This window comes from Protopterus annectens, chromosome 16.part0, assembly GCF_019279795.1.
Source record: "Protopterus annectens isolate FY-2018-M chromosome 16.part0, PAN1.0, whole genome shotgun sequence".
Taxonomy (NCBI): Eukaryota; Metazoa; Chordata; order Ceratodontiformes; family Protopteridae; genus Protopterus; species Protopterus annectens.
Genome location: NC_056750.1, coordinates 67,581,634 through 67,605,932, shown reverse-complemented (window position 1 = coordinate 67,605,932; position 24,299 = coordinate 67,581,634). Strand labels below are relative to the sequence as shown.

The 24,299-nt window shown below is 43.2% G+C and overlaps 1 protein-coding gene across 1 annotated transcript in view; it reads right to left on the bottom strand.

Annotated features, from left to right (window-relative positions):
• LOC122790513 (solute carrier family 12 member 6-like) overlaps positions 1–24,299 on the bottom strand; it is a 1,559,275-nt gene that overhangs the window by 165,900 nt on the left and 1,369,076 nt on the right. Inside the window, exon 17 of the mRNA XM_044058063.1 lies at positions 22,941–23,045. Within this exon, the coding sequence (XP_043913998.1) occupies positions 22,941–23,045 (105 nt within the window). The remainder of the gene's footprint in view (positions 1–22,940; positions 23,046–24,299) is intronic.

Here is a 24,299-nt window from a genome sequence, read left to right as displayed (position 1 = left end):
ATTTATTTGGCCAAGTGCACAGTATGTTCGGGATTTTACATAGTTAAAACCGAAAGATGTTTCAGAAAACGCATATATGACCACATTTACTGTATAAGAAGGAAAGATACAACTAATGCATTATACAGGCATATAGAAAAGATGGGAGACACCCATGAATTCAGGTTTGCTATATTGGAAATTATTCACTCAGATCCCCTAGGGATCAAAACACTGTTAGGGTTCAAGGAAACTTGGTGGCAACTATATTTAGATGCCATGAATCCACCTGGACTTAATGATTTTATTTCCTGTAAATCCATTCTGGAGATGCATTAGACACATTTGTATTACCTGGCCAGTAGTGTACTGTATGGTTAAATTCGTTTTTAAAAAAATTAAAAAAAAAATGTTTTTTTAAATTTTAAATAAATTTTATTTGGTACTTTTAAGCATATTAAAGATAATAACTCATATAGAATTAGATCTTACAAAAATGTATACATAGGATTCCATATATGTTATGTTATATGTCTCATTGATTTTCGTAATTTCTCCATTCATGTGATGATTTTACATAATATGAAATGCACCAGCGACAAACCCCATACTTTACATGAACTGTTATGCTAAATTTCTGTCTAATGTAATAGATGTGAATTTAAAGAGATGTTTAGTACCAATTATCTTATAGGATGCATGTTTACACAATGTTTCAGATACAGTATATTATTATAATGAAGAGTATAAAATGTATATGGCTTTAAATACCATATGATGCCATATACTGACCGTCTAAAAAAACTCCAGCTATACTCTGTGGCATATCATCTACTCAGAGGCGATCTCTGCTTAACATACAAGGCCATGTCAGACCCTGAGCTGTTGGACATGCTCCGCTTAAAGAAATCCCAATCCCTCAAAGCTACACGCTCCAAGGATCTAAACCTTGTCATCACAATGAACAAAACATGCTGGAGGGATAGGTTCCTGACCTAGAGACTCCCCATACTCTGGAATAGTCTGCCCATACATATCAAGCAGAGCGCCTCTTTGGCCCTCTTCAAAAGGAACCTTGATGATTGGATGGGAGATAGGAAATTCACCCTGGGGATCATGTCAGTTGCCCTGCTAGACAAGGGCCTGGAGAAGTAAATATTGTGGGAAGAAATATCCAGGGAATTGTTATGGCTAGGCTTGCATAGGCCCTAGGGCCGATAGCCTAGTAACAACCTATGAAACTATAAATGCCGGTTCTTTTTTGGCACCAAGTTTTAAATATAAGGAGTTCTTGTTTGGTTTTACAGTGTTCTGAAGAAGCCCACATTATAGTGGGTGAAAGTGCTCAACACTGTTTTTATGGATCAGTTCTCTTGTAATAAATCCGTTTTTTAAAAAGAAGAAGAGGTATCGTGCACTTATTGGTGACACCGTGTTTATTCTCCAGAGAAATGCTTCTCAGGGACTTGTGAGGCAAAGAATACAGAAAAGGCCACCAGTCTGGCAAGGATTTCAGCAGCCCGAGGGATCCTCTAGACTGGAACTAGCAGTGAAGAAGATTCAATATTCCTATCTGCTTCTACCAGCGACAGCAACCCAGTCTGACTCGGACATATCTGAAGGGACAGAAACCTCTGCTGACTAATTACCAAAGTCCAAAGCTACAACCCTTTAAATAGGGGCTTGTTGGGGCTACATGAGCTGCATGAGCTACTCAACTGTGCAATGCTAACCAAAGGTAAAGCATAAGACAAGGAAGTCAGCTAGCAGCGTCCTACTTACGCAATGCTGACTAAAGGTAAAGCATAAGACTGAGAAGTCAGCTAGCAGCGTCCTACTTACGCAATGCTGACTAAAGGTAAAGCATAAGACAAGGAAGTCAGCTAGCAGCGTCCTACTTAACGCTGGGAAGTCAGCTAGCAGCGTCCTACCTATAGTACACTATCCTGAAAATCGTCCCTTTCAGTCAAATAATAAACTGTTTACCATCTACAAACCACAATGGGCTGCTAGGGTCAGTCTCTAATCCAATAGTGTAGCTAGAACTTGGAAGAAAATTCCTGTAACAATCAGATCTATCACATACTTTCATTTTTTTTTCAAACCACTGCAAAAACACTTCATCTCTGCCTCCTTCCTGGCTTTGTCCCTAACCCCTTTCATCACCTTCTTTCACCTACCTTTAAAGCACTAAATCACTTAACCCTGCTTATCCCCTTGTAATACCGCACTTTATTGTAATTCTTAAACTGCTATACCTACTTCTAATTAGCACAACCAAATTACTATTCCATCACTACTTCCTTGTTAATATCCAAACTTGCTTACCTCCACTAATACCTCACTCCACTGTATTTCCTAAATTACTGCTATGTATCTTATACACCACTGTTTTATCTGTAAAATATCCATAAAAGACTTGTAAACTTAACACTTGTGAATAACAATACACATTTTATTATATTGTCTATTATGCTATATATTCATTGGAACTGCATTATAAAATTTGTTATTGTAAATATTGAGTGCATTATGTATGACACATAGGAGCTTTTCTCACCAGGCCTCAGCTGAAAAAGGGCACCTGTGGCCCACTTCAACTTTCCCAGTACACAAATGTCAATCAATCAATAAATAAATACATAAATAGTGCTGGGGGTATGAAAAGACTGCACTGGACCTACACCTTATATTAAAGTAACTCGCTGAACAAGAATTTATGTCATGGCATTGTTGTCCATAGCAACAAATCTGTTAGCTGACATGTTCTGTGAAAACTTCACTCTCTTGTCCCCACCACACATACCCCATGACATCCCTACAACCTGTCCTCTACCTTGGATCTCTCAAGAGCAGGTCATAAACGCCTTCACTAACGCCAAATACACAGCATCTATGGGACCTGATAACATCCCAGGTTGTGTCTTATATGGGCTCAAACAAGAATTAGCAACACCACTGGGTACTCTCTTCAATCACAGCCTAAACACTGGCTTTATCCCAGCTGAATGGAAAATGGCCACCGTTATTCCCCTGCACAAAGGTGGTGTTTCCACCGACCCTGGGAACTACAGACCTATTAGCTTGACTAGCCTTATCTGCAAGGCCATGGAGAGAATCATCATGGACCTCATCAAAAACATAGGTAATCTCGCTTGACCCTACTCAGTTTGGAATTGTCAAAGGGAGATCATTCCTCTTAAACCTGGTGGACTTCTTCAAGACAGTCACCAAGGCTCTGGACGAGGAGAAATCTGTACATACAGCTTACCTAGACTTAGCCAAGGCTTTTGACACTATCCCGCACTCAGGCATCACTGAGAAACTTACCCAGCTTGGTAGCAACCCTTACACCATTAGATGGGTCACTAACTGACTATCTGATAGAACTCATATAGTCAAAATAGGGGAACCCACCTCCAACAGCAGACCGGTAACCAGTGGTGTTCCACAGGAATCAGCCCTGGGACCTCTACTGTTTGTAATCTATTTCTTTGAAATACAAGCTAAAACTAAAGGTCTGTGGCTGACAAAGTTTGCTGATAACTGCAAATTGGGAGAGGTCATAGAATCTCCAAATAATGTCAACATCCTACAAGAGGGTCTTACACAAACAAATGATTGGTGCCAAAGTCATGGCCTTAAACTCAATGCAAAAAATGTATTATCATCCCTTTCTGTAAATATAGCATTCCTGCTAACTACCACATCACTAACAACACCCTAAGTACGCACTCAATGGTGAGAGACCTGGGAACACAGGCTGACAGCAACCTTACCTTTGATCACAATATCTCCACAATGGTAAGAAGGGTATTCTATATTGCTCATGTCATAAGTAAGGGCAATGCATCCAGAAAAAAAAGTTATAATCTGTCTGTACTCTTCCCTCCTCAGGTCAATAACAGAGTACAATGCCCCTTTTGGTATGTACCTTTCTAAGCACCTGCAGCAATTAGAGAGACCACAAAGGGTTCTCACAAGGAAAATTCAAGGTCTTCAGCATCACTGTCACTTTATTCTGTTTCATACAGACTACTCAGAAGTGAGCTATGCCTTGCATATAAGGCAATCTTTGACCCTGCTTTACTGGAAATGCTACGTATCTGCGAGTCAAATGGTACATGGGTTACTCGTTCTAAAGACTTTAACCTGGTATGTCATATTAATAGAACCTGCTGGTGGGACAGATTTGTCTCTCAGAGGTTAGCACACCTTTGGAATGGACTTCCACTTCATGTCAAACACAGCACCTCATTGGTCCTATTAAAATGTAATCTGGACGATTACGGTGAACCTTGGGGGTTCCACCTGTGTCTGTCTTGGACAGAGGCAATTGGTGCTGATCATGGAAAGAAGGGTAGAACTTGGCTAGGCTTCTAAGAGCCCTAGGGCCATTAGCCTAGCAACTTCCTATGATCCTATAAAAAGAAATAAAATGGTCAAAACTAGGCAATCCCATTTGAACATCATAAAACAACATATAGAAACATTTTATGATTTTAAGGAACAACCCCACCCCGCAGTCCATACCAGCCCATTAACTACAAAGGACTAAGATGTTCTGCATCAAGAATCCATTCCACACTCTAGAGTGCTGAACTGTGACCCCAAAAAACAAAGAAACAGAAAGAAAAGTTGTGTAAAATCTTACCATAACCATAGATGTCCTTCTCTTCCATATTGCAGTATTCTGTACATATGGGTTTTCTCCTTTTGCTACCCAAACGTCCAGCCAGTATACAAAAGATTTCAGTCACTGTATGGTGCATGGGACGTCTGACGTAGCTAGCAGAGCATGGGCATAAAAGTGACGTCTGCACGCACCAGTCCTCAGAACTGAGTACCCAAGTCGGAACCAGTCCTTATAAGGGTAATGCCAGTCCTGTGCCATCCAAAAAGGGAGCTGCCATATAACAGGAGGGGTAGGTGGGTGGGAAGGAATACCTCAACATGGAAGAGAAGGACATCTATGGTTATGGTAAGATTTTACACAACTTTGCTATGTCCTTCTATTCACATGTTGCAGTATTCTGTACATATGGGTGAGTGCCAAAGTTCACTGTGAGGAAGGGGGAGGTTGCTTAGTACAGTTTTCCAGGAATCCATGTCGGATAGCCCTGGCAAATACAGCTCTGGCCCTGGAAATGTGGTTGAACTTGTAATGTTTGGTGAAGGTATGCGTAGAAGACCAAGTGGCTGCTTCAAGTAAAGTGGAAGTGCCCAAAACCCTGAAGAAGGCCCCAGAAAAGGCCATTGCCCTGGTGGAATGTGCTTTGACAGTACCTTGCAGGGATTTCCCATGGTGTTTGTAGAAAAAAGTAACAGCTTTGGAAATCCATGTTGAAATTGTTTGTTTAGATACTGCTTTTCCTAGGGCCCCGGGGGGAAGGAGATAAACAGTTGGTCAGCCTGTCTGATGGATCTGATTTTGTGCAGATAGAATCTGAGCTGTCTGTGCACATCCAAGGAATGGAGTACTCTCTCACTTTCTCCCTGTGGGTTAGGGAAGAAGATTGGTAGGTGGATGGCTTGATTTAGGGAAAGGTCATTCACCACCTTGGGCAGGAAGGAAGGGTTAGTTGTAAGAGTAACCCTGTCTGCGTGGAATACTAGGAAGGATGGAATAGTCATGAAGGCTTGCAACTCCGACACTCTCCTAGCTGAGTTAAAGGCCAGGAGGAGGACAGTCTTCCATGTGCAATGTTTTATGGAAGCTTTGGCAGCTTTGGAATGGGGGAGCGTGAGTTTCTCTAAAACATATTTGAGGTCCCATGGAGGGGGTGAAGGTTTCCTAGGTGGTCTGAGATGAAGCACTCTCTTAAGGAACAGCTTTGCAGGTAGTCTGGAAGCTAAGTGGGGTCCAGAGGAAGACATGTAGAAATGACAGACAAATGGGTCTTAATGGATGAGAATGCTAACCCTGTCTGCAATAGTTCACACAGGTAAGACAGTACTAGAGGAGTCTCGCTTTGCAATGGGTCCAACTGCCTTTTGAGACACCATATGATGAATCTTTTCCACTTACATGGGTAGGATTTCCTGATATTTGGTTTCCTGGCCTCCTGCAGGACAGTGAGCATGTCCTCATTGTAAAGGTGTCTGAAAGGGATCAGAATCCTATCACCCACAGACTGAAGTGAAGAGATTGCCACTGTGGGTGGATTTGGGTTCCCTTGTGCTGTGTAAGAAGGTCCACTGTGAGGGGTAACTTGTGGTGACTGCTCTTGGATAATTGTAATAGGAGGGGGAACCAATGCTGTCTTCGCCAACAGGAAGTAACCAGCAAGATTTTTGGAGTGTCCTGTTGGATCTTCAGCAGGACCTTTTGAACCAGGGGGAAGGGGGGAATGCATAGAGAAACATCCTCTTCCAGGAAATTGAAAAGGCATCTGTTGACATAGCCTGTGGTTTTTGTTGTCTGGTGCAGAAGGATGGAAGCTGCCTGTTGATGGAGGAGGCAAATAGGTCTATTTGAGGTGTACCCCACTGGTGGGACCAGGTCAAGAAGACATCCCTGTGTAGCATCCATTCATGTGCCTTCGTCATGGATCTGCTGAGGGAGTCTACCTGAGAATTCTGCTGACAGGGTATGTATACTGCCTGTAAGGTTACTCCCTGAGAAGTAGCCAGTTCCGACACCAGGAGAACTAGTCTGCAAAGTAAATAAGATTTAGTTCCACTTTGCTTGTTGAGATATCACAGCACTGGGTATTGACTGTAAAAACCTTCAGGGGTCCTGGTTGAAGTTTGGTTTGGAAAGCTCACACAGCCAGTGATGTTGCCCTCATTTCTCGGATATTGATGTTCTCTTTCCTGTGTGGCCACAATCCCTGCACTTTCAGGAGCCTCAGAGTTGCTCCCCAGCCTAAGTTTGAGGCATCTGTGTACATGGTCTGCTTTGGTGGAGATGGTTGTAGGGGAAGACCTGGGTTGAGGTTCACTGGATTCAACCACCAGTGTATCTCCTGTTTGAGGCAGGGCAGGAGGGGTACCCTGTACTCGAGGGGGTGGGAATGCTTCATCCAAACTGACCTGAGGTACCATTGTAATTTCCTCATTTGGAGTCTTGCTAAAGGTAGCATAGGTATAGTGGAAGCCATGTAGCCCAGGAGCCTGAGGTACTGCCTTGTGGTCATTTGTTTGGTGTGAAGAACCAAAAGTAGGTAATGTGCCAAGCTTTCCACCTTTTGAGGCAGAAGGTAAGCTTTCATGATGTGTGTTTGGATCGGGTCTACTTTAATTAATCGAAAGCTGATTCCAGCGAATGCAAATCCATCAACATATATACATCAAACCGCAAAATAAGTGAACTCACAAAACTGCGAAACTCAAAATACCGATTTGTCATACTCGGCCAACCCCACCGCCCAAAACACACTACTCACCCAAACAAAATAAATAAACCACAAACATACACCAACCAAAACCCTACTTCTAACCCTACACTAAACTCCACATACACCACTATCTATGCACTCTCCTTAACCCCTCCCTAACCCTAAGGTCCGTAACTACCGCACACTTACCTTACGGAGCTATACCCAAACAATAAATAAACAACACATACACTAACCAAACTCCTACCTCAAACCCTACACTAAACGTTAAATATATTACGCATATTACATTACCTATCTATGCACTTACCTTAACCTGCACCCTAATGTCCGTAACTATCGCACACTTACCTTATGGATCTGTAGCTCAGACGGGCCAACCAAAACACTTCCACATTTTGAATTTCGCTGTAATTTTGCGGTTTTGTGAGTTTGCTTATTTCGCAGTTCGATACATTTGTGTCGATGGATTTGCATTCGCTGGAATCAGCTTTTGGTTAATTAAAGTAGAACCGTTTGGATCCTGCATCCCAAGAACACTATGTCTTGTGTAGGGTCCAGTTGGGATTTTGGGAAACTGATCTGAAACCCCAGGGACTGTAGGAGTGCAATGGTAACTTGTATGTGTTGCAGGAGGGTCTGTTTGCAGTCTGCCTGAATGAGCAGGTTGTCCAAATAAGGGAATATCTGTATTCCTCAGGTTGTACAAATAAGGGAATATCTGTAGTCCTTTTGTCCTGCAAAAGGCAATCACTGGTGCCAGACATTTGGTGAAGACTCTGGGTGCAGTGGAAGGCCCAAAGGGCAACGCAGAGAACTGAAAGTGACAGGAGCCCACAGACAACGTTAGGTATTTCCTGAAACTGGGCCTTACAGGGATGTGAAGGTAGGCATCCTTGATGTCCAAGGTGGCCATGAACCCTTGAGGGAGGAGGAGCAGAAAGAGAGTTGGTAAGGTAAGCATCCTGAAGGTTGGTACCTGAAGGAAGAGGGTGAGAGGTGAGATGTCCATAATTGGTCTCCAGGGACCATCTTTTCTTGGAGCCTGGGAAATCCTGCAGTAGAAGCCTCTTCCCATTGCAGACAATGGTACTGTCTGAATGGTGCCTTGAGTCATAAGGTTGTCTAGCACTGGTTGTAAGAGAGGGAGTTATTGTTTTGGGGGCTGTGGAATTCCCTCTCTCTTTGGTGGAATGAGCCAGGTCATGAAGTACCCATTTTCTATTACAGAAAGGACCCACTTGTCTGAAGTGATAACCCGTTTTATATTATAGAAAGGACCCCCTTGTCTGAAGTGATAACCCATTTTCTATTATAGAAAGGACCCCCTTGTCTGAAGTGATAACCCATTTTCTATTATAGAAAGGACCCCCTTGTCTGAAGTGATAACCCATTTTCTATTATAGAAAGGACCCCCTTGTCTTAAGTGATAACCCGTTTTATATTATAGAAAGGACGCCCCTTGTCTGAAGTGATACGTCTCCACACTCGGAGACAGTGAGAGAGATATAATGAGAGAGGGACAGAGGGAGGTGGTGGGGGGTTCCAAGGTTGGCAGGTAGCCACACACTACCTGCCCTGTCTTGAAAGGGTGGCCTCTGGCTGGTAGATGGGGTGGCTCTTGTTGGAGTGGGTTGCTTCCTGAAGATTTTCCTAGGCCTAGAAGAGGTAGCAGGCAGTGAGTGTTTTCTGATACATTGTGTTTTGGATGGATAATTCCTCTGAAATAGGTGTAGGAGAAACCAGTAGATGTTTTAAATCTTGAATCTCTTTCCCCTTTTTCTGTAAAGACTTGAATAAGTCTGCCACTTTTGCTCCAAACATTGTTCAAAGGAGCATCTACCAGCTTAGCTCTAAAATCATCTGGAATGGGCTGGAGACGTAACCAGGACTACCTTCTTAAGGCAGATGCTGCTGACCTGGCGGAGGTCTCAGCAGCACCATAGCTGCACTTGATAGAGTGTGTGATAGCCTGAGACGTCAGGGGAAACAAGGGAGCATACTTGAGCTTTGGCTTCTGAGTCTCGGAGTCGGATAATTCTTTGGAAATTTTCTCCAAAAGGGACAAGGCATATTTAGCCATTTGTGTCATAATTAGCTGCTCTGAAAGCCAGAGTAGAAGAAGTGTATATCTGCTTACCCAAACACTCCATAGGTTTGAGTCCTTGACAGCAGGAAGGAGGGTAGTAGAAGGCAGTAGTTTCAAAGCCTTGTCAGTAGAAATAGAAATTGTGGCCGGGTCTGCAGTTGGGAATTGTGCAGTCTCAGGGACTTTATAAAACCTATCGGGTCTCCATGGGGCAGGTGGCTGAGAGTCCAGGTTTAAGGATACTGCTGAGAAGGCATCCAGAAAAGCAGGAAGAATGGGGAAACAGCAGTAGGGGTTGGGGAATCCATATGGATGAGAACATAATACCTTTTGACGATTCCCACTTGAAATGTTCCTTCATTTTAACTACAGTTTCCCCAAAAATTAGATGTTATGTTGGGGTGTCTGGATCAACATAGTCCTCCCCTGGAGAACCACACCCCAGGGGAGTAGGCAACTGAGAGGGATTCTTCAGAAGAAGAATCAGAGTTTTCTTCCTCTTCCATCTGAGAGGGATCCGAGGTCTGAGGCCTGGGGCTCAGGATTGGTGGAGGAATAGTGAAAGTCCAAGGCTGTAAGGCCATAAAGGTATTAAATAGGCTTTGACTGAAAGCCTGCCAATCTGGAGTACTTTCTGTAGCAGTGGACAAATGCTTCCTCTTCTCCTTCTTTATGACTGATGGCCTAGTGGGCATCTGAATACAGAAAGGCCTAGTGTCGGACGACTGAAAAGCTCAGGTTCCCCCTCTGCGTTGGAAACCGACATCCAAAAAGCCTCCATGGACGTGTCTGCAACACAGGATTATGTGGCATCTGTAGAGGTAACCACTGTATTTGAGGCAGTGGAGCCCAAGTATTCAACCAGGCCAACGTCGGCCACAGGCTGAGAGTCAGACAGAGGAGGCACAGTGGCAACAGCAGGCCTGACGGTCTTTGCATACTTTTTTGATGGTATGGTAGGCAAGTCAGCAGAAAGTACAGTTTTGTACCTACCATAAATGTAGATGTCAGATAGGTATGCATCTGCAGTCATAACATATGGGTTGTCCTGCCTCAGGCAGCCCTCGGTCGGCCCGATTCCAAAGTCTGGGTCTGGCCTCGGCTGATGTCGCACTTCACCCGACGTCATAGCTCCTGGGGTATAAAGGCATCAGCCGACGCCATTTTCCTCAGTGTTTCTTGCCCCAGATGCCAGGTGCCCTCTAGGAAGGCTAAATTTGGATAATGTTGTAAATTCCAAACAGTAGCAAACAAAAAATATATATATACATATATATACATATAAACAAATACACCATTATAGATTCCCCCAGCTAGCTGAAAGAGGGGTAAGCACCCTAGGAATACCACAGAGGGGAAGGAGGGAGGGTAATCCTGACTGCAGATGCATACCTATTGGACATCTACATTTATGGTAGGTACAAAACTGTACTATGTCCTTCAAGGATGCATCTGCAGTCCTAACATATGGGTAGAATACCATAGCCAAACTGGGGGAGGAGGCACTAAGATAAGGATGGTGTAGTTAAGATCCCTTGTAAAACTGCAGTTGCAAAACCTGCTCGGGATCTGGAGTATAAAGGAAGATTGTAATGCTTGGCAAATGTATGCACGGAGCTCCAAGTAGCAGCTTCTAAAATGTCTTTGGTAGCCACTCCTCGTAGGAAAGCTGTAGTGGTGGCTGTAGCCCTTGTGGAGTGAGGTCTGATATTTTCAGGAGTTGACTTTCCATGAAAAGAGTAACAGAATCGAATGCAATTTCCAATCCATTTTGAAATTGTCTGCTTGGAAATTGCTTTCCCTTGCACTCCTGTTGCATATGCTACCAGAAGCTGATCAGTTTTTCTGCTGGTCTTAGTTCTGTCCAGGTAGTAGCGCAGTTGTCTATGTACATCCAAGGTGTGTAGTAGCTTTTCCCCCCTGTTCTGAGGGTTAGGGAAGAATGTAGGCAGATGAATAGCTTGATTCAAGGATACCCTGGATACCACCTTTGGCATGAAAGTAGGATTGGTTCTCAGAGACACCCTATCCTGGTGAAAGATAAGGAAAGGCTGTATTGCCATTAATGCCTGTAACTCAGATACCCTTCTTGCTGAAGTGATTGCTAGAAGGAAGGCAGTCTTCCAAGATAAGAACTGTATGTCTGCTGATGCTGCTGGTTCAAAAGGGGGAAGTGTTAATTTTTCCAGCACAAAATTGAGATCCCATGCAGGCAAAGGTGGTTTCCTTGGAGGTTTTACATTTTTGATCCCTCTTAAAAATTGCCTGAGAAGAGGTTGAGAGAAGATAGGAGGATCCATGTTGTACTCTGCTGAAATTGCTGAAGCATGAATCTTAATGGAAGAATAGGACAGGCCATTGTGGAACAGTTCTGCTAAGTATTCTAGGATGTGTGCTAGGTTTGCTAGCGTGACACCTGTTCCCTTTCATGCACTCCAAATGAGGAATCTCTTCCATTTGGCTGAGTATGTTTTCCTTGTGGAGGGTCTGCGAGCCTCCAGGATAATGTCCTTGACCCTCTGAGATAAAACAGGTTGGCTTTGTTTTATGCAATTTTCCAGGCAGTTAGCTGCAGCGTTTTCAAGTTTGGATGTAGGGTCTTGTAGTTGTTCTGTGTTAGAAGTAGAGGCCATAGAGGTAGAGGCCATGGGTCCGTCCGAGACATGCTTCTCAGTAGCGGGTACCAATGCTGCCTTGGCCAGTCTGGAGCTAATCAGAATTACCTTTGGCTACATCAATGGGAGAGGTGGAAAGGCATAAAGTGTCAGGGCCTTCCAGCCGAAAGAAAGGGAATCCACTCTCCAGGCTTGTGGGTGGTATTCTCTTGAGCAGAATTTCTTCAGTTGGTGGTTGAGTGGGGAGGCGAACAGGTCTATTTCTGGCATTCCCCATTTCTTTGTTATGGTTTTGAAGATATCTGGATGCAGCATCCATTCGTGAGCATCCGTGGTAGTTCTGCTTAATTTGTCTGCTAGTGAATTCTCTTTTCCTGGTACGAATCTGGCCTGCAGTTGAATGTTGAGATCCAGGCCTAGGTTCCACAGTTCCATTGCCATCCGGCATAGAGGGTAGGAATGTGTGCCCCCCTGTTTGTTGATGTACCACATGACTGTGGTATTGTCCGTCCTTATCAGCAGGTGTCCTTGCTTGAGGAATGATTTGAATGCCTGTATTGCTTGTTTCACTGCCAGCATCTCCTTTAGATTTATGTGTAGTTTCAGCTGGTCTTGGGACCATAGGCCTTGGATACACTTGTCTTCCATGTGTGCACCCCAGCCTAGGTCTGAGGCGTCCGTGGTGATGGTCTGCCTTGGTTGTGGTTTGTGGAAAGGCAACCCGCTGTTGGTCTTGCAGGCCTGAGCCCACCACAGGAATTCTTTTTTCAGGCATGGAATGATTGGTATCATGGTCTCTAGACTGTGTTTGTGTTGAGACCATACATTTCTTAGGTACCATTGTAATTTTCTCATATGCAGTCTGGCATGTGGGATCAAGATTATGCAGGATGCCATGTAGCCCAGGGCCTGCAGGACTTTCCTTGCAGTAAGCTGAGTTTGTCTTGTCAATGCCGTGAAGTAGAGTGGAAGTTGGTTTTGTTTTTCTTCTGTGAGAAAAGCCATCTGAGTTACTGTGTCCAGTTCTGCACCCAAAAATGTTATCCTTTGGGAAGGCACTAGTCTTGACTTCTGTATGTTGACTGTGTATCCCAAGGCTTGCAGCAGTTGTATGACATAGGCCAAATCCTTTATTATTTTTGTCTTGTTGTCCGCTTGTATTAGGCAGTCGTCCAGGTATGAATAGATTTGAATTCCCTGAAGCCTGCAATGTGCAATTACTGATGCCAGGCATTTCGTGAATACTCTGGGCGTAGTAGATAAGCCAAAGGGCAATGCTGAGAATTGATAATGCTCTGATCCTGCAAGAAATCTGAGGTGTCTTCTGCAATCTGGTCGTATAGGGACGTGCAGGTATGCCTCCTTGAGATCTAGAGTTACCAGCCAAGACTCCTTGCCCAACATGGGAAGAAGTTGCTGTAGGGTCAGCATCTTGAATTTTGGTACAATGAGATATGTGTTCAGTGCGGACAAATTGAGAATAGGTCTCCATTGAGTTTCTTTTCTTGGTACAAGGAATAGTCTGGAGTAAAATCCTTGGCCTTGTTCCATAGATGGTACCTTTTCTATTGCTCTCATCCGTAGTAAGTTGATGACTTGTTTTAGAGCCTCTGACTTCTGGCTTGGTGGAAGGTTTGGCATTCCTTTCTTTTTTGGTAAAGTGTGGAAGTGAAACCTGTAGCCTTTGTCTATTGTTTGCAAAGTCCATTTGTCTCCTGTTATGCAATGCCAGTTTTTTGAAAATAAAGCTAATTTTCCGCCCAAGGGTTCTTCCAATTGTTCCCTGGTAGGCGGAATCAGAGCCAAGTCATTGTGTCTGTCCAGTGGAAGTGGTTGCAGTCGCAGCTGTAGAGATACTCCTCTGGTTGTCAGGTTGCCACTGACGGCCCCTGTAGGCCCCCCTTGATTGACCTCTGCCTCTTGGGCGTCTATTTCTGCCTCTTTGTGCTGTGGAGGTGTTTGGAAAGGACCAATTCTTTGAAGGCCAATTTCTACTGAACCTCGGAGGTTGGACCTGCAAAAAATCCTTGACTGTTTGCACAGATTTTGCTTTTTCTTCCACTTTCTTTAGAACCTCCTGTGCAGGGGAGCCAAATAAACTTTGTTTTTCCATAGGAGCATCTAGTAGTTTAGACTTAACATGGTCTGGCAAGGATTGCTCTTTTAGCCAGGCATGCCTTCGAATCACTGCTCCAGTCACAGCTGATCTAAATGAAGCCTCCAGTGCATCATAGCCACATTTTAAAAAATTATTACTGACCTGCTGAGAATTGTGTACCAACTCCTGAAGGGACTTACGGTCTAAAGGTTCAGGAGAAGAAAGCTTTTTATTCAGCTGATCTAACAAAAATTCCTGGTACTGTAGCATGTGAAATTGACAGTTTAAAGCCCTGGCAGAAAGAGTAGCAGATGTATAAACCTTTTTACCCCATCTCTCTAATGCTCTAGATTCTCTTTCAGAGGGGAGGGGGTTTTTGGCAGAGGCAGCTGCAACACCCTTAGGGCCCTGAGAAATGGTTTCTGGGTCTGCAGCATGGGCCTTGTACAAGTGGAAATGAGAATCCGGGACCCTGTAATATCTGTCAGGTTTGGCAGGGGCCGGGGGAAGAGAATCAGGGGCTGAACTGGCATCACTGTATGCATCATCAACAACTGATAGTACAGGTGGTATGGCTAAAGGCCTATGCTGTGGTAAATGTAGAAAAGTCCTTAGCCTTTTTCTAGAATCAGAAAAATCCTGGCCCTGCCATTGGAAATGTTCCCTCATTGAATGAAGAGTTTCCCCAAATGAAAATTCTTCTGGGGGAGAGGCAGAGGGAATGGAGTCTTCTGCATCCGAATCCTCATAAGGTGAGTATGGGCCTTCCTGATGGTCTGGTAAATCTGATCCATCCAAGGAGTAGTCAGAGGAAAGAGGTTCAGGGGGTTCAGTCCTAAGCCTTTTTTCAGGAGGGGGTTGTGAGGCCCTGTCTGGGTGAGGTTGGGATCCCCTGATTAAAGAAATGAGGTCCACAGCAAGGCTGAGAATCTGAGAACTTGAGGAAGGTCTGTGAGGAGCTTTTGTAGGTAAGGCCTTAGAAAGTTTAGCTGCTTTAGCCCTGGAGAAGGCCTTAATAGACATAGAAGCAGGGGGTCTAGCTGCCCCACGTGCAGGAGTAGAAATGTCCAACGGGATGGTGTCGGACAAATCTTGAGTGCCTGCTTCTTCGGTAGGAATTTCTGTAGCAGACTCAGCCGGGGCCTCTGAGGCCTCGGTTGTCGGCGGCATGCTAGCGGCCGAAGGAAGGACCGAGGAGTCGGTTTCAGCCGAAACTGAGACACTCGCGGTAGGCCTAACCGTGGTTTCAGCCGAAACCGCAGGCCGCGAGTGTCGGTCCTTTTCCTTGCGCTTTTTATCTAAATATGTAGTCGGAGTCTCCAACGGCATTTTATAAGCAAAGGCTGGACCAAAAAACTCTTCTGCGAACTCCGACCGACGTCTAAGTGTCCGTCGGTTGAAGGAGGCACAGGCTAAACAAGCTGATACGTCGTGGTCGGAGCCTAAGCAAGGAAGGCAATACGAATGGAAATCCTTATGAGGTATTTGTTTCCCACAAGTTAAACAATTATTTATTTTGTCTGACATCGGCTGAGGCAAGAAAGAGTCCCCAACGGGGTACTTAGAAGTCTTCGGTAGCTGAAATCTCTGGATCTGACCGACCGGCACTTGCGAACAGCTTCTGCTTCGGGCACCGCGCGGCAAGAAAGACTGAGGAAAATGGCGTCGGCTGATGCCTTTATACCCCAGGAGCTATAATGTCGGGTGAAGTGCGACATCAGCCGAGGCCAGACCCAGACTTTGGAATCGGGCCGACCGAGGGCTGCCTGAGGCAGGACAACCCATATGTTATGACTGCAGATGCATCCTTGAAGGACATCCCTCCATACCTAATGCTAAGTGCTTCAGACATTGGTTTTCTAAACAAAGTTAAGCATGTGGAGTTGGCTATGGAGAGTTTTGGGAACAAAAGCCTGGCAGATTAGGCAGGCCTTGTAGTCATGCAACCGACCTAAACAAAACAAGCACTGATTGTGGGCGTCTTTGTGAGGTATTTGAAGGCCGCACTTACACTTGCCCTTTATGGATGACATGAACAAGCATTAGAAAACAATAACTGAAAAAGAAGGTTACCCAACGGGGCACTTATCTGATTTCTCTAAAATCCGATGGCCGGGAAGGCAGGAACACCTGATGGTCAACTGGAGGCAGAGAAGTTCAGAGGACTGGTGCGTGCAGACGTCACTTTTATGTCCCATGCTCTGCTAGCCATGTCAGACGTCCTATGCACCATACCATAACTGAAATCTTTTGTATACTGGCCGGACGTTTGGGTAGCAAGAGACGAAAAACCATATGTATGAATGGCGCACTGCTACAGCATCCCGCTCCACAAAGGAGAAGCAACTACAGATCCTGGGAACTACTGCCCCATTACCCTGACGAGTCTGATATGCAAAGCTATGGAACACATCTTCATGGACCTAATAAACAACAACTTTGGTTTTGTGAAGGGTAGATCATGCCTGCACAATTTGGTTGACTTCTTTGAGTCAGTCAACAGAGCCGTGGATGAAGGCAAGGTTGTTCATACAGCCTACCTTGATCTGGCCAAGGCCTTTGATACCATTCCCCATTCAGGAATCATAGAAAAACTCACTAAGCTAGGCATCAACCCCTATATCACTAGGTGGGTTGCAAACTGGCTCACAGGTAGAACCCACAGTGTAAACGTAGCTGACTTCTAGTCAGACTGCCTACCAGTCACGAGGGGAGTCCCACAGGGTTCGGTCCTGTGTCTTCTCCTGTTTGGTATCTACTTCTCTGAAGTCCAGGGCAACATGAAGCAACTCTGGCTGACAATGTTCACAGACGATTGCAAGTTGGGAGCTAATATTAACTCCCCAAGTGATGTTGACATCCTACAGAAAGGCCTCGCTGACACCAACGACTGGTGTCAGAGCCATGGCCTTAAGCTCAATGCCAAAAAATGTGTTGTCATCCCCTGTGGGAAAAACCCAGTTCCCATGAATTACCACATCAATGGTAGTCCATTGAACACAGAAGGCATTATAAGAGATCTGGGAACACAGGTTGACAGCAACCTCTCTTTTGACCACCACAATGCCACTGTGGTCAGAAGTCCTTCTGTGTGCCACATCGCATTGCTAAGGGTTTTGCATCCAGGAAGAAAGAGGTCATTGTCTCCCTCTACTCTTCCCTCATTAGGCCAATCATTGAGTACAATGCCCCATTTGGTTTGTACCTCACTAGACACCTACAACAACTGGAGAGGCCACAAAAGTACTTCACAAAGAGGATCCTAGGCCTTAAACATTTGTCCTATATGGACAGACTAAATAAACTCCAATTATTCTCTGTGTCATATCGCCTACTTAGAGGTGATCTCTGCTTGATTTACAAAGCCATGTCTGACCCAGCTCTGTTAGAAATGCTACATCTGTAGAAATCCCAATCCCTCCGTACAGCATGCTCCAGAGACCCCAACCTCATTACCAGAATCAACAGAACATGCTGGAGGGACAAGTTCATAACCCAGAGACTGCCCATGCTCTGGAATAGACTTCCCATATATGTCAGCAGAGCACCTCAGTGGCCCTCTTCAAGAGAAATCTTGATGAGTGGATGGGAAATAGAAAATTCACCCCAGGGATCACTCCAGTGGCTTTACTCAATAGACACACTGGGAACTAAGGTCGGTGGCACAATGCCAGGGTAATCCTATTTGCTAGGCTTGTAAAGGCTCCAGGGCCATTAGCCTAGTACACACACCTATGAACCTATGTACAGAATACTGCAACATGGAAACAGAAGGACATCTGAAACCACCGTTCAAAGGGTGAAAAACATTCCAACACCTAAACTGACACAAACATGACATATATAAAATGACTCGCAGTTTACAGAAAAGAAAATTAATATACAAGGAGAATATCATTCAAATAAAGTAAAACTCAAATTCTGCCAGTTAAATTGTCATTGACCTAATCACCTGTTTCTTTTTTTCCACCCCACCTCAACCTTCTTCCACAATGTTTTGAGCAAGTCAATGAAATTTAAAGTGAAAACAGGGAGGGTGAAAGACCTGGGGTTGTGCAATGTAGGACCTACAGGAACTGTCTTAACCCTCTCTGGTGAGCAGTTAATGGTTCAGGGGTAAGAAAGACAGCTGGCTTCTTCTTAAAGAGTGCTCAAACCAAGAGATGCACCTCTGGGACTTGAAGGCCTTTGCATGTTTATAAACAATCCACTTGTTTTTGTGCACAAGGGTGTGTGATATTTACTGCTATTTACTTTAAATTGTGCATGCATGCAATTCCTGCATATACCGGATGTGTGACTGTGGACACATACCTACAAAAAGATGTAGTAGTTTGTACATTGTTGGAATCCTAATGGCTGATGGCTGTATTCTGTGGTGCTAATGGCTTTACACCTTCTTTAAGAATGTATACATAACGGATACTCGGTTTACCTTTGTAAGAAAAATATGTATTTAAACACATGTGAATGCTAGTTTAAAAGCAAATAATATATAATGCATTTTATTCTATTAATCATATATAGAAAAATCAATTCACGTTTGAATATGAAGTGGCTTTGAAACTGCAGTTTGGCTTGAAGCAAAGCTGGCCTTTGACCCTGTCAGAAATGCAGAGCTTAGCAAATGCTGTTTATGTTTTACTAAAATGATTATCTGCTGGGTCAGGAAAATTAAATGAATAGAACACTAATTCAGCTTCTTCCTGCACGAATTATGTGACCTTGTATGTTACTAAAAGGCTCGGAATAGCACAGACATGTAAAACTGTATATATGAGAAACAAAGAACTATGTTATTAACTGTCATTTTAAAAAAACTAATGATTTTACAGTCTAATTTTAATAATTTTAATGACAACCTTCATTACGTTGAAAGTGATTTGTGTGATCGCACTACTGTGCAACTTTAAATCACGAAATTCAACATTTCCGAATTGAAATGTCAAAACTGGTTTCCTGGAAAACCAGATTCAACCATTTTCGAACTGCAGCACAACAGTGAAAGTTAGGAGGCATTACCGAATGTCTCCAAACATGGGTCTGCCCCCCACGCCACTCCCTGCTACTTTAATACACAAACTCCGAGATCACACTACAGTGAGGGAAAGGGTGCATTTACCGATGCCTGCTATAGTGCAATCTGCATCTGGAATGCCAAATTCAAATGAGCAAGTGTTCCAATGTGCGTTTGCTCATTGGAAGTCGCAACATTTGCAGTCGACATTCCCCAAATCTTGAAGTTGTACTTTCACGCATCATACAACTTACTTTCAACATAATGAAGGTAAACCCATATATTCACATACAGTAAGCCATCAGGGCATCAGCATTACTGACACCAATTGCAATAAGATACAAACTCTCCTCTGCAACAAGCGAATCACTACTCCTGAATCGATCGTGGATACAGCAGCCATTATTCCTTACAAATCCTGCCAGGTCACAGCAGCCAAGGTGGTGAGGAATCCCAAGATGACTTAGATCCTTCTTAAAGTGAGTTTAACTCAGGGTGATTTATGCACACTTGCTATCCCTGTCCCACTCCCCTATCAGTATTCCTGCTGCCACATGAAAAGGAGACTGATTGTATTCATGACGATCATGTTCTGCTGTTCGAAAAACGCGATAAGGAGGGTGATGTACACAAAACGGAAACATTCCCAAACTAACGTTGTATCCCCTTACTTGCAGCATAGAGAGCAATGGACTGCATTTTCTGGGTGCACTCCTGTGTTTGGAGTGCAACTTTTAAAGGCCACATATTTTAGAAATTCAGTGCACTTAAACCTCCAGCTGTTGTAAATGTTGTAGTTAGAAGCCGGAATTAAACAGAGTTTGAAGGAATGTAAAACCTAAATATGGACTATTACACTGTCAACACTTTATTAAACATTTTTAGTGTACCAGAGATTGATGAAGATATTTTTTAACTCTTGTTTCTTTTTTTTTTCTGAGCCAAGTCACAGCTTACTGGCTAAAATAGTATCTACAAATTTTCTAGTCATTCACAGAGTCTTTTTTCTTGAAGTCCTATGAGAATAAATCTAGCTGTGTTTTAAATTGAATTCATGTTGATAGTTTATGTTGGTTACGTATGACTGGATACGAACAGTATTTATTGTAAATTATGGGAAAGCATGTTCCCTCCTTGTATGGAATGCAGTGCCATCTGGTGGCTCTATGTCTAAACAACATGGCTATCCAAGTCCAAACCAAGTGTGGGCAAGGAATCAAGAGGCCAGTAGCACCAAAGTAAACTTCGAAGTATGGCCAAGTCTGGCTCAGAAGTGGAATCTAGGTGACAGCTTCTTCTTCTACCTGGGACTGCAAGGTGAGACAGCCCTCAATTTAGTCTTTGCATTGGGCCCCCTTCACTACTATCTGGTCCTGGACACTGACAAAGGCCCTGAGATTCTTTTATGAATACCATGAAGGTGTAGAATTGCAACACATACTTCTGATAGCTACTGACATGATCAAGCCCTGGCAAAAAAAAAAAAAAAGGAAGCTACCGGCTGGCTCTGCCTCATGAATGATGAGGACAGGCAAAATAACACACACAAGAAGAACATATAAAATGTATGAGTAACAGGAAAGAATGGCGGCTTTTAGGAAAGCTGACATTTGCATAACCAGTTTTTTCCCACTGAAAGAGAAAGCACACAGACAGGGAACAGAAAAAGTGCAGCAAACCATTGGGTTCAGTACAGAAGGAAATACGATATCTAGACGTCATACCCTTGTGAAGGGCAAACACAATTATGTTTAGATGCTTCATGACTGTCAGGACCAGAGGACAACTAAACAAATAAATCCCCAGACTTGATGAACACCTAGAGATAAAACAGAAAAAGTTGCCTGTAAGCAAACCAGGCAGTAATCTGTGGCTACACAGCCTAAAGTTTTAAGAGTGCAAAACCTGTTCCCATTCTTTTCCAAAAGCAGAACGTGGTACTGGATTGTGAACTTTCTGCAATGTACATAACACAAAATCTTCTGACCCAGAATGGGTCTTAAATCTCAGTTCTGTATTTTTGCGGGTGGTACAGAAAGCATAAAGAAAGGGCCTGAGCTTCTTTTTCAAGTGCATTACAGACGCTACATCTGCTCAGGAAGGTTAAGAAGTTCGTTAATGGAACAGGTACCCTGGAAATACTGGAAAGTACAGTGACCAACTGCTAAACTAATGTCTTTTGGCTTTTCCCGGTTAGGGGTCACCACAGCAGAACTCCGGTCCGCTAATGATTGGCAGTGGATTTTTACTGTGCCAAATTGCCAGCCCGAAGCCCAACCTTCAAAGAAGGCACACCGACTCACACACACCTACCTGCATGTCTTTAAACGTCACTCGACCACGGGGAGGACATGCAGACTCCACACAGAAGAAGCTCCAGCCGAGAATCGAACCGGAGAACCTCTTGCTGTGAAGCGACAACACTAACCGCTGCACCACCGCGGCCCTTAAAGCATTAAAGATCAGAAAACAATGGTTCTCTGTTTACCAATGAAGGACAAATAGCTTTAATCGCTTCTTAAATAAGCCATTGAAATAAAACGCAGCAAGATGTCAGTGTGCCGCTTACAGACTGGAGCCAATAGACTGCCTCAGTGCGCATGGAAAAATACCTTGGTTTTGCTGATTCCTGACTCAGTTCTTCCATGTGTCTCTGGCGACCTTCCAGCAGTGCTGAAGGTACATAAATACCTGAGCAGATAAATCTGAACTATATATATATTACAGTCTGCAGATACAGAGCTTACATTCTGGTGGAAAAAACTATAGCCCAAGAAAAGACTGCGCAGTAATAAGGAACATAAACACATAGGAGCATGCACAGTTGTGAGGACACACCTCAAAACACACACGGCACAACTGAACCAATGAATGTTACTACCTCTAACCAACCACTTCCCCAGTATCCAATCAATAATCACCTCAGGTGCATTTATGACCAAGTATAGTACTGAAAACACAGAATTACAACGTTTATTTTAACGACTGCTCATTACCACATCTGTTGGCTTCCACTGACAAAACACCAAACGTACAGGAGAACAGTGAATACTGAACATTGCTCTTTACCTTTGAAGTTTTCTTTTTTTAAAGGGGCAAGCCCTCCACTCTCCCCAAACGAGTATATACCAAATCTGAGATCACCATACCTCAGAGAAAATGTATCAGTCTGAGAAATGGCCATCTTGCAAGTCTGCCTTTTTTTTTGGTCATTCATTGTAATATTTCAAGACTCGCTCATGTGGGAGTTGCTCCTGTCTGCAATGACAGAAAGCTGTACTGTACACAAAGCATGAAGCAACATGTCTAACCCAAATTCATAACAAATCCATGATCACCAAGACGTGCATGTGATAAGCTGCACATACAGAAAGTGTGCAGCTGTATTTATTACCCAGTTAACATTCGTTGTTTTACAGCAACTGCCTTCTGTCTCATCAACAATCACTGTCTGAGCTTCTGCACTGTTTGCATATATTTGCGGTTGAGGGATCACTTTCATCTACTTCTAACCACCTGTCAGTAACATTAGGGTAAACAGGTGCAGCTTTTTAAAGTCTTTTTCCCTTTTCAAAACTGTGAATCTCAGACCTCATCATAAAAACATAAATAAAATAAAATTATGCAGATAAATATGCAAATTAATTTGCAAGTAAATAAATATACACACACTACTTTACTTACCTGGTTCCATCGCTGTGAGATAAGATGACAGTTTCTATGCCCACAAGGGGCACAACACTAACAGCATGTTACTAAGATTTTGTAATTTAGCTAAACAATAATATTCCAAGTTGTTTACCTCCAGTTTTTAGTGTGTGGTGGTCCTTCCTCCAGCCTCAGTAAGGCAAAGCGAGCCGCGCTGAGGGACAATCCCCTGATGCCATCTCCCCATTCCTTCTCCGCTCTGCAAATGCAAATCAACACAGTTATAACATGTTTCCCCATCCCAAAATATGTAAATCAAGACAGAGTTATAACATGTTCCCACTATCCCAAAATATGCAAATCAAGACAGAGTTATAACATGTTCCCACTATCCTAAAATATGCAAATCAAGACAGAATTATAACATGTTCCCACTATCCCAAAATATGCAAATGAAGACAGAATTATAACATGTTCCCCTATCCTAAAATATGCAAATCAAGACAGAATTATAACATGTTCCCACTATCCCAAAATATGCAAATGAAGACAGAATTATAACATGTTCCCACTATCCCAAAATATGAAAATCAAGACAGAATTATAACATGTTCCCCTATCCTAAAATATGCAAATCAAGACAGAATTATAACATGTTCTCCTATCCTAAAATATGCAAATCAAGACAGAATTATAACATGTTCCCACTATCCCAAAATATGCAAATCAAGACAGAATTATAACATGTTCCCCTATCCTAAAATATGCAAATCAAGACAGAATTATAACATGTTCCCACTATCCCAAAATATGCAAATCAAGACAGAATTATAACATGTTCCCCTATCCCAAAATATGCAAATCAAGACAGAACTATAACATGTTCCCACTATCCCAAAATATGCAAATCAAGACAGAATTATAACATGTTCCCCTATCCTAAAATATGCAAATCAAGACAGAATTATAACATGTTCCCACTATCCTAAAATATGCAAATCAAGACAGAGTTATAACATGTTCCCACTATCCTAAAATATGCAAATCAAGACAGAAAATATGCAAATCAAGACAGAATTATAACATGTTCCCACTATCCCAAAATATGCAAATCAAGACAGAATTATAACGTGCCCCCATCCCAAAATATGCAAATCAAGACAGAATTATAACATGTGCCCCCTATCCTAAAATATGCAAATCAAGACAGAATTATAACATGTGCCCCTATCCTAAAATATGCAAATCAAGACAGAATTATAACATGTTCCCACTATCCTAAAATAACTGACGATTCTGCTTCCAAATGCTTTCTCACTGCCCTCATTTAATTTCCCATGATTCTAGCAGCCCTAAACTGACATCCCTAGGGCCAATAGCCTAGTACCAACCTATGAACCTATAAATACTGCGGGAAGAAATATCCAGGGAATTGTTATAGCTAGGCTTGTATAGGCCCTAGGGCTGATAGCCTAGTACCAGCCTATGAACCTACCAACCTATGAACCAAAGC